Below are 12,219 nucleotides of genomic sequence, written 5' to 3'. Positions count from 1 at the left end.
TACACAAATTATAGCAGCAAATTTAACCTTAAATCTTTAAAAATGCATGCATAATGTTCAAAAGCATAAATATTACATTTTTATAACGAACTTGAAGCATAGCACAAAGAAAGCTGAGCAATATATCAAATTTTCAGATTATTTTAATGAGATCAAAAAAAAAAAAAAAAAAAANAGAATAGAAAAAGGCAGAGATATGAATAGGAACAGTACATGATAGATATTGGGTAAATTTATATATGTAATAACAATACTTAGAAATAGAAACAATGTCCTAATTTACTAACCTCGATGTAAAATTTAAAAAAACAAATATGACTAAAATGTGCCTTTACCCTCACATATTTGTAATATTATAAATTATTTGCAAAAAAAAATTATTGCAGATTCAAATTCCTTGAATATATATCTTATTCAGCACCCTATAGAGTTCTTTTAATTTAATAGAATAAATAATTCTTTAATTAGATTAAATTAATTACCCCATAGAATTTTTGAAATTTTATTTATCCTATTTATTGTTGATTATCGCAATGACTGGCTAGTAAATTTTGTCTAATTACAAAGTTTTTGAATTATAAATATGTTTATCCCCATATAATTAAGAGTTTCATTATTTATTTAACGTGTAACATAAATACATTTTTAAGAGAAACATTTTTTAAAATTGTAGCACATTAAAAGGTATAGATTTAAAAAAAATGTTTAAAAAATATGCAAAAATAAACTAAATCCAAAAAGAAATTTTTTTAATTAAAAGTTGTTCAGTAACAGCACTTGTGTATGAAAATATATATAATTCACACTCGCATATCTTGTTTATAATAAGTAGTTTCCAACTGAATTATCACAATAAAAAAGTACATTTTTTGTTTGTTATTATGAAAGTTATATAGCGAGCATGACTATTTGTGTTATATTCTTTAATTTATAGATACAACCACAAAAATAAGTTTTATTTATATAAGTTCATCCCTAAAATTTCTATAGTTCTTCATGTTGGTGCATATTAGGCATATTTAATTGTAAAGAACACAAAGAGGGTGTGCTAAATTCAAATAGATATTCACAACGATTAGGTTCACTGGATGATAATAGTTTGTTTTCAAGACCACACTGCAGTAAAACCTGATGAGAAAAAGACAAATTAATGTTTTTATCTCATAAATATAAAAATAAAGTTCCAGTCATGAAATTTAATAATAATACTCACAAAAAAACTGGTAAGATATTATAGCCACGTAATATTCGTAAACAAATTTTAAGATATTAAATATGAGCTTGCGTCCAAACTTTCAAGTTTTACACACACAAAAAAAAAGAACACTTTGCTTTTTGAAATTACAGGATTAGGAAAACATACCACAAAACAACATTACTAGTTTTAAGAACTTGAATAAATACAAAATAAATAAACACTTACAGTCACAGATCTAGTAGGACCATTCCAACACATCTGTCCATTTTCATATTTCATTTTTGAGTACTTATTTTCCTCAGGTCCAATCCAAGATCCCCATTTCCTAAGATTCAAAAAAAAAAAAAAAAAAATGTCTTTAAAAAGAAAAAAATTACTATGAAAGATAGCAAAATTTTTAGAGAAAATTACACCCTATTTAGATTTTAACCTCTTCACATAATAAATCATAAATCAAATTGTGAATGGTAGTTCCTCTTTATTAACATTTTTTTTCAATTATTAATACAGTACAGAACCATTAATCCAATATCTAAAAAACCGGGAAACCAAAATTTTTTTCTGTTGGTATTCCTGCTATTTTGAACTAGTACGATTGAGAAAAAAAAAGAAGAAATATGACTCATCCTTGAAGTTAGTAGAGGAAAAGGTGACTGATGCTATTTTCTTTTCCTGTTTATCAAAAGAAAATTTTAATTTTTCATCAGTGACCTAGAAGATTTTTAGGTGGAGAGGGGGCAGGGAAGGGACAGATATTATATTTTCTCCTGTGTGTCCAAAAGAATCTGTTGTTTTCTGATAAGCTGCCATCAATTAAACATATAGGAGTGGCAAAGATGATTTTGTTTTCTCTTTGATTTAAGAGGGGGTCGGGAAATGCATTGCAAACATCTATCAATGAACAGAAGGTGAAAGAGAAATAAAAAGAAATATATATCCCTAATACTAAGAAAAAGTAAAAAAAGTTAAACAGAAATGCAAAATATTAATTGGAAAACAATTAAAATACGGCTATTTTTCATTCATTAATAAAGAAGGAATGTAGTTAAGCTGAATTTTATCATTTAAAAAATAATCAGAAGAATTTAGTAAATTATAACTCAAAACATAAATGGCTGAGCTAGTAAGGGAAAAATATAAAATCCATGCTTTGTCTGAACTACTACTGATAAAATTCATAATTTATCAAAATAAAATAATTTTTTTTTATTGGTACAAATTACCTGGTTCCAAAGAGACATCTGTTCGATTTCAAATTTGAGTAGTATTTTTTTTTCAGAGTATTGCTTAAAAAAGTAGATTAAATATAAAAGAAATTAGTAGCATTTAATTGAAAACACGAGAAAGTTTTTCCACTCCTTATAAGAACATGGGGTTTAAAAAAATAAAAACGAAATAAAAATAATGAATACATATATATTATTTTCTAAACTCCGATCCTGTGAAATTTAGAATCTAGAATGAAAATTCGGAAATTGAACGATATTGTGTTAAAGTAAAATGACTGATTCGTAAGCTCCGGGAATTGTTAGGTAAAGTGAGATGTGGTAAGAAAAGCCAGTGAACTATAAGGGAAAAATGCAATTTTATCAGTATTTGTCATTGTCAGAAAATTTGACACTATCAAATTATTGAATTTCACTCTTCTGTGATATCGCAATTTGTGCTTGCGCATTAGAGGATTTAATAAAAAATAATCTGATTTTTTTTCTTGACCAACCGTCATTAGGTGTATCCTCAAAATTCTTTTATCATTATTCTTAATCACTTCTGGAGCGTGATCTCTTGGATATCCGAGTTAAGGAACTTGAAACTTCGGCCTCAAGATTATTAACATGTTAGGAATTATTTTTAATTTAGCTTTATCCAGTCAATTCTTGTCATCTTTGACTTATTATGATAAATTATTTTTATAATTTTGGATAATACATTATTATTACGATAAATTATATTGAACATAACGTCTTTTTATTGCCTGTTATACTTATCTAATTGACATCTTTTAAGGAAACAATATTTTTCAATTGAATAAATTCTGATTATTCAGAAGTGTGGTATCATTTGCAAGGTTTGCTTGATGTGGAATCACATCAACTTTTATTTAATAATTGCCCGCTTTTATAAAAAAAATAAAAGGAGAAGAATGATTATTAATCTAACCATACAATTAATTATTACTGATAGCAATTGATTATTTTATGAAGCAGATTTCTCTTTTTAAAAGTGATGCATTTCTCATTCCACTATTTTTTGAGTTTTTTTTTCCCCACTGTTCACACTAAATTTCATATTCAATAAATTAGTTCTTTTCATCCATGAATTTTCAGTTTTTTATTTTTTAATCAGTTGATCTTTTAATATCCTGCCTTGTCTGGGGTTTTAATATTTATGTTAGCCGCTTTTTAAACTATAGTTTCCATTTGGTAATTCCACAAAATACACACCGCTTATTCCACAAAATAATATAGATCAATATAGTCAAATCCAGTTTTAGCAAAATCTGAAATAGCAAAAATTTAAATGTAACAAATATTTTCCAAATCTCCATAGAAACAATGGATTAAAAATACTTATATTAGGAAATTGATAATCCGCTTTTAATGAAGGTGAAAATAAGCTGCACTTCTCATTTTCTCTCATGATCAAAACACTTTTCCATTATTTAAAAGTACATATTGTTCTCAGAATTCAAATATTTTCAAAATAAAATAAATTCTTCAAAATAAACAGTTTCAGATATGAAAGGGATATGCCAAAAAAGATTAATCACTCGGAAGGGACCACCCTGAAAAGACTCAACCCCTACCCATTCATAATTGAAGTAAATATACATGCAGCTTTCCAAAAGAGTGATTTCCAGTTCTGAAAGGGCTTGTTAAGAATGACATGATTGCTTAGATATGATCACCCTTATTGGGACAACTCTTGTTTTCTTGAATGTGGTTGAATAGAGGTGGGAGAATTGTTCTAAGAATTCTAAGTTATGGAGGGGGTGCCGTGTGCAGCACCATGTACGAATTCTGCAGGAGAAGGATGTTGAACCAGTTTCCAACTGCATTGCTAGTAACAACGTTTGTGGACCTTTTGTTTTCATTCTTAAACGAAATGAGGTCAGAAACAAAAGCAATATTTGATTAAAGAAAAAACTTGACATCATATCAGAAGTTGATGGTGGTGCAAAAAAAGCTGTAGCTACAAGATATGGGCAAAATAATTTTGGTTAATGTTGAAATTCGTAATATCTGTGTAATGAATTTTCGTGATTGCATAGCGATTGCTTTGGTCCCTAGGAATTCGCAAAAATGGGATTCGACTGTATATAATATATTTAATTATATATACCCATGAATTGTTTAAAAATAAATTTAAAAGATCATGATATATTTTTTTTTTAAAAATTAAACCAAATAAAAAATGTTTGAAAAAAAGTCAGAAAACCAACAATCAATTGCTAGCAACTTGGAATTGAACAAAGAATAAAAACTATAACATAAAATGTACCTCATATTTTTAAAAAAAAATGCAATGATTATTTAATTAAAAAAATTTAATAAATAATAAAATTAAAAAATAATAAAAACAAGCTAGAAATTAAAATAAAAACATTTTTAAAAAAAGTACTTACCCTAAACTAACATCAGAGCCTCCTGATTTATCTATTTGACTAGCTTTATCAAAAGGACAAAACCTATAAGTATAATATCGATCTTCAAAATCAAAGCATTGACCTTTCAGTACCGCAAACTCTTCATTTTTACCAAAATCAGCTTCAATATCAGCTTGAAGACGTCTAAAATAAGGAAAGTATAAAATGATTAGAGCTAAATAATTATATGTAATATATTTTGATTTTTTAATGAGAAGTAAATTTTAAACATATAGATCTTTCATAACAAATTACTGACATATCCAGGCATAATTTAAAATATTTGCTTAATTAGTCACATTCAATATTAAAACAAGATTCAGGAACATAAATTCAAAGAAATAAAAACTGAATAGAAAAATATAAGATACTCAATTTTATGGTATAAATTTGCTTCTCATTTTAAACTGTCAATTAATAGTTGACAATCACAATTTTATATAACTTTAAACTTCTATTAAACACAAAAATTATATTTGTTGCATTTTCCAGAAAATAAGTATCTTTTCTTAACCCACTGGCGGTTTAGCAAAAGGGCAAGATTGGGAGAATGTTTCTCCCCAATACACTATTTTCCTATCTAATAACATAGAAAAACCGGTTTAGCTATGAGGTGAAGACTGCAGGTTAAAATAAGACTTTTTACATGCAGAACCGTCAGTGGGTTAAGAAATGTGATTAATTTTAAAAAATTTAAGTTATCGAAATTAGTTTTATATTTACACTTTTTTTTTTGGTAATACTTTACAAAATAAAAACTCATTAAATTCTGTTGAGTAACATTTGGTTTAATCATTCTTAAAAGCAGTGATTTTTTAGCAACTCAGAAACTTTTAAAGCCCTTACTAACTTTCTAAGAAAATTTAGATCAATTTAAGATAAATTATATCTGAAAATCAAACCTGGGTATTAATCATGAAATAAATTACTATAAATGCCAATTGATGTATAAGGAGTTTTCTAAAAAATATATAAAGAATCTTTAGTAGAAGTTACTAGAACTAATATAGAGTAAAAGAATACAATAACCCCTCAAACAGTATAAAATTACTATTTAATGAAAGAAAAAATAAACAGTAGCATAAATGATAATTATATAATTTGGGCATAGAAAATATTTATTATAGAAGTCTAAAATGATGAATATTCTTGAGCAGAGCAGTAAAATGAAATAAATAAATATAAGTGTAGATATTGATACAAAAGGAAAGAAAAACAAAAGTTTTAAATTTTAGTTGTCTTGTCACAAATGTTTGAAACAAATACTAATTTCTGTCCCTTAAATGAAATAATTATTAAATTAATGCTAATGCCATTTACCTCAAAGCTCCAGCAGGTTAGCTTAGAAGTATTACATTTTTAGCTTTAAGCATTTGATTTTCTTGATGTCAATTAATAGATACAAACATTAACTTAGGAAAAATATTCATTGATTATTTCAAATCTTAAAAAGATAAATTACTCTCCAGTGAACCTTGATACTAAAGGTTTGAAATACCAAGAATTAAACTAAAAAAAAAAAGCAAAAAAGCTTAACACCCATCCACTGACAATATGTGTATTGAAAACAATTATGGAATTTATTTTTACAGCATGATAACTAACTCAACAAAATTGCAATTTTAAAGTAAGAAACTCATTCATTATTTTATTCATTAATTTTAGAAGTTCTGATTTGCTCTCAGAAATTATAATTTTTTAAAGCCATTTTGCATTATTTTTTCCTTTCTTTTTCTCTTCTGATATTTCACTTAGTTTTGATATAAAAACTTTATAAATACATTCGAATTCCCAGTTAAATTTCTGAAATAAATATATTTTTAGATATTAATACTCAAGGTGTCTCAAAATTTATCTTGTAGGAATTAGTGTAACTGAAAAGTTAAAAAAAGATCAAAGCTATAGAAAATGTTACAAGTATTTAAATCCACATGATTAACAAAAACCTAAGTTATTTTACACTTGAACTTGCGTGGTGAAAATTTCAGTTTTCTTATTTAATTTTTCAGTGGTGTTTTAATATCTCTTTTCTACCTATTTATTATGTCGAGAGTAGAATTATCATAAAAGAAATTTAGATTATAATATAATTCCATAAATAATACATTATATTTAGATAATGGTGGGTTAGATAAGATACTACAGGATATATATGTTAGAATGATCACAGGGTGGGTTTTGTTTGTACGACATTTTTCTATTTATTTTTTAATTTTGATAATCATAGTAGTCATGATTGCTTGGATCACGTTTTTCTTATGAGGAATTCGAAAGAGCTATCTATTAATTGAGGTACCTTACGCTGTTTTTTTTTTTTTTAAATGTTAAGATGCATTACTTTGTATGCAATGGTTAGGTCAGTTGTTGGCTAATTCATTGGTAAACAGAGCCAATCATTAACAACTAAATGATTGAAATTTCTTTAAGAACAACAATTTTTAAACTTAAGGTGTACAGGTAGGTAAACTATTATTCATTTTATTAGGTCAGTGTTATTGTGGTTAATTGTACTGAAATCATTTCAATGGCCCAGGTATCAATACATCAGTAAAAATTTTACTAGAATCAGTACAATGCAATTTTAACTTGATACACCAAATAACGAATAAAAAGGCTTCTGTGTCGAAATATCAGAGTTGTTAGCTTTTTGACTAGGGGTGCACAGCCCGCGGCCGAAATGCGGCCCTTCGACTACTGAAGTGTGGTCCGCGAAAGCTTCTAAACACAAAAAAAAAATTTAAAAAATGGGAATTTTTAATCGCACTTTTAAGTCATCACGTTTTGACACAATTTTAAGAGATTCTTTAGTAAATGTACGTTTAATGCGCTTTCTTTAAGCCGATTTTATCGTAAATATAAAAGATTTTTTTTAAACAGTTATTTCCGCTTTTCTACGTGATTTCGAAAATCCGGAATTTTTATTACGGTGCGAGTTTTAGATCGCCGATTTAAATAATCACTTTTTAGTGCACTTTATTTGTGATGATTTCATCTTAAATCTTAGTGATTTTTTATATTTTTTTTACAATTGTTTCTTTTTTTCAAAAATTTTTTCGGCAGTTATTGCTATGCGTTCCCACATATCATAAAAAATTCCAATGATTCTATTACAATATGCAAATTTTAAATCGTGCATTTGACACGCTTTATTCGTGCTGAGTTCAGCATAAATATAAGTAATTTTTCCCCCAATTATTTCTATACTTTTACACATGATTTTGACGATCCCGTTATTTAACTATGATGTTATTACAACACTTGATAGTTAATCGCGCAATTAAATAATTACTTTTTGATACGATATTTCGGTGCAGTTTTATTGTAAATCCTAGTTATTTTTCCTATGTTTTTTTTTCCACAAGGAATATGATTTGGTCGAATGTGGTAATGAATTGTGATTCAGTTAAAAACTAAATATTCGGCAAAAAAAAAAGAACAAAAATCGACTGAACACCGTACACTTGGGGCCAAATAGCAAAATCTTTTAGCAGCATAGCAACACTAAAACTAAAATTTCAATGCTCAGAATAATATTTCCTGGAAAAACGTATTCATTAATTAACTCTAAAAATTAAGGCCAATCAAGAAAGTTTTTGAAAATGTCGAAAAGCGAAACAGAGAGCATAAAAATCAATCTTAATTTTTGAAAGAAAATTTTAAAGCTGAACATCTCAGTTTTCCAATTACCAGAAAAAAACCAAGAAAAAATAATTAAGTCAGCAGAAATGCTATTAAATATTGCTGCGTTATAATAAAAACGTCTAAAAAAAGTTTTTTTTATTCAAAGAAAGTAAAAAGTTAGAAAAAACGCTCTTAATTTTTTAAATGAAAATCTTATGCTGAAAATCTCAATTTAAATTTTTCTCATTGCCATAATTTTAGAAGAAAAGAGATTGCTATAAAATAAATTTTATTAGTAACTTTATTTTTAAAAAAATGCTGAAATGCCTAAAAAAGAAAAACAGAAAAAACAAATTTTTCTTAGTTCCAGAAACAAAACTTTAATACTGAAAATCACACTTTTCCATGTTACTGGTTATTTATATTACAGTAGAGGGAAAGAGTGATAATAAATTAATAGTATGAGACATTCTGTTAAAATGCTGGGTTATAATAAAAACAGCAAAAAATGGAAAAAAAATCCCTTCTCAATTCTCAAAGTAACGAAAAAATGACAAAATTGACTTGTCTGATTATAATTTTTTAAAAAAAAGTAATATCTATAAAAATTCAAAAATAAAAAAAAAAACTTGAATAATACATTTCTAAAACATTTCTGCCGAATATTTGACTGATCATTCAACCAACTGAATTTTTCAGGGAAGGGCCAAATACTCGTTACATCCTTAATTTAAATGCATTGTTATTGCAACTTGAGAAATTCATAAAATGGCGGGAAAAGTGAATTTTTAAACTGCTAACTGTTTGTAGTTTAGATTTCAATTTTTTGTTGCTTAAGTGATCTTTTTCGATAAAAAAAAAGGAAAACATTTACGATATAAAAAAATATAAAGATTAATAAAATGAAATAATGAAGTACATTACAAAATAAGCATTGAATTTTATTTTCCTATACTATCACAGTTTTGTTTTTATTTTAGGCTTTTGTCTAAAACCTATAAATTTTCTTCAACTAAAATATTTAATTTGAATTTATATTACTTAATTATGACTAAATTTTTTCCTACTTTCATTCTATGGTTATTGCAGTTTTTTTTTTATTTATTAGAATTTACGAGGCATATCCAGAAAGTAAGTTTCCCTACTCTTTGGCAACAAGTACAGCAATGTTTCAGCTATTTTAGCAACATAGAATTGAGACACTTGTCGTATCATGGGTTCAACTTTTGTATCCCTGTCGTAGTACTCTGCCGCGTGTGAATAGAACCACGTTGTGAAACAGTAAGCGCTGACTGTTACTGTGAAACACTGCGGAAATTGGGACGTGCCATTCAAAACAAGAGGTGTGGAATGCTTACTGCAGGTGTTGTGCTTCTCCATGACAATGCTCTTTCACATGCAGCTCGATGCACAGCAGCTGTTTTGACGAAATTTGGCCCGGAGTTGTTTGATCATCCACCCTACAGCCCTGATCTTGCTCCCAGCGATTTTCAGGTTTTCTTGCACCTCAAGAAATTCCTGTCCTCCGGTGAGCGTTTTGGCAACGACGAAGAGCTGAAGACGTCTGTCACACGCTGGTTCCATTTACTGGCGGCAGAGTTCTATGACAGAGGGATACAAAAGTTGATCCCACGATACGACAAATGTCTCAATTCTGGTGGTGGCTATGTTGAAAAATAGCTGAAACATTGCTGTACTTGTTGCCAATAAATATGTTCCTGAAAGTACGAGTTCTTTTTTTAAAAAAAGAAATAGGGAAACTTGCTTTTCGGATGCGCCTCGTAATTCTAAAATGAATTTTCGTATTGCGTGATATGATGAAAAAGAAACATTTCTTTTCTTCAATGTTTATTTATTTTGATAAATCTATTGTTCATATGACAAAAATAGCAATTTTCTTTTAGTAAAATAAAAGTATAAGTTTTTTTTATTTTTGAATGAATTCTAAAAATGGAACACCTTTAATTTTTTACAAATATATTACTAAGTTTATTGACAAAAAAATAGAATGCTAATGTTTAAATAAACATTTCTACATTTGTCATTAACATGTCTCAATACATGTGCGGCCCTTCGTTAGCCAACCTGCTGTGCAAGTGGCCCTTCACTCAAAAAGGTTGTGCACCCCTATTTTAGACATTTCCTATTTGAAGTTGGAATTATCTAAAACAGCCACAACCAAGAAGCCGAAAGAGCCACATTTGACTAGAAAGCAACAGTTAGCCTTTAAGTTTAACAATATGCTTATTAACATAATATACAATGAAATAATTCTAAATGAATTTTGAATATTTTTTGTTAAAATGTCTTAAATATATTTATAAGTTAAAATACAAAGAAAACATGGAAAGAAACATAAGGGGAAAATACTTTTTAAAGGAAAAGAGGAAAGACTATGAAAAAACCGAACTATTTAAAAAATTCTTTTTAAAAAAATTATAAGGTCAGAAAACAAAATAAAAAAATATATAATTTCTTCGTCAGCTCACACGATTATATTCACAAATTATTGTACATTCTAATTAGTACAATCTAATATTGTATCAATATAGCCAAATCAAAATATAATATAAAAGTGTGAGGAGCACCAAAGAAAAAAAAAATCAAAACTATAACATAAACAAACAAACACAAAAATATCACAAAAAACATAAGTTAAAGAAAAATGCAAAATAAAAGACAAAAAGTAACATATAAAGCTAGTAGCGAGATCAGACATCCAGTTATTTACAGTAAAAGATCTTTCAAAATTATTTTAAAATATTTTCATAACTAGTTTGCCAGATTACAAAATATGAAATTAAAAGCATAAATAGACATATTTTATTATGCGTTCTTACTAAAGTACAGAACTGCATTGGATTTGTCTGTTATCTTGGATTGGCCCGAAAATTGGATAATGGGTACCTTGGATTTTTGGAAAATATTATAATAAATAAACCACGAGATTCATTTTTACAGTAAAAATTTGTTTACACTGATAACAGAAAAATATTGAAAATTGAAGTGAAAAACAACGTAAAAAATTCAGAAAAGTACATCATTTCAATTTGTTTTTAATTTATTAAATATAATGTATCTTTAAGAAAATAAAAAAGTTTCACAATTTTTTTCACCTAAACTTATTCAACAATAATTAACTCATTTTAAAATCTTATCAGAACATTTTGCGATGTTCCATTTTATTAAAAAAAATTTTTACAGACAAGACTTAACCTAAAATTTGATATTGTTACTTTATATAGATATTTTTTGCAGCAAATGCAGTGCTACATAAAAATTTAAATATTATGTATTTAAGTTTATTTAAAGCAATACAGACTTTAGCTAAACTCAAAAATTTTCAATTATCAGTTTAAATTTAAATAACTGAGAAATTTTTTTAATTGCTTCGTTTAAAACTAAACTAATTATATATAGTGTTTTCACTACAGAGCGAGAAAGCGAGAATCTCGAATATTTTTTTCTTTTCTCGCACTAAAAAATAATTAACGTGAGAAGTTCGCGCACTCTATTAATTTTAAAATGAGCGAATCTCTCGAATTTTGGAAAAAATTTCCGTTTTTCGCCATTTTGAAAAAAAGCATGAAAACAGCTATGACAAGTGTTGAGAAAAAAAAATGATTCCTTTATCAACTACTTTAAACATAGTTGTTTAAAGTTAGCTTTGTTTTTAGTTGTTAATGAATTACCAAACTCCCTCATTGACAATTTACAGCAATTTATAAAAGTTGAAATCTGTGAAAACTATGCT

The 12,219-nt window shown here is 27.1% G+C and overlaps 1 protein-coding gene across 1 annotated transcript in view; it reads right to left on the bottom strand.

Moving 5' to 3' along the window:
• Nucleotides 1-732: 732 nt before the first annotated feature.
• The window catches only part of LOC107450194 (glucosidase 2 subunit beta), a 47,010-nt gene continuing 35,523 nt past the window's right edge, over nt 733-12,219 (bottom strand). The window contains exons 14-16 of the mRNA XM_016065942.4: nt 4,824-4,988; nt 1,424-1,523; nt 733-1,128 (exon numbers count right to left, since the gene is read on the bottom strand). Coding sequence (XP_015921428.2) covers nt 985-1,128; nt 1,424-1,523; nt 4,824-4,988 — 409 coding nt within the window. The 3' untranslated portion in view covers nt 733-984. The remainder of the gene's footprint in view (nt 1,129-1,423; nt 1,524-4,823; nt 4,989-12,219) is intronic.

The sequence above is a fragment of the Parasteatoda tepidariorum genome, chromosome X2, assembly GCF_043381705.1.
Source record: "Parasteatoda tepidariorum isolate YZ-2023 chromosome X2, CAS_Ptep_4.0, whole genome shotgun sequence".
NCBI lineage: Eukaryota > Metazoa > Arthropoda > Arachnida > Araneae > Theridiidae > Parasteatoda > Parasteatoda tepidariorum.
The sequence above is the reverse complement of the archived record's forward strand: the minus strand, read 5'-3'. Positions and strand labels throughout refer to the sequence as shown.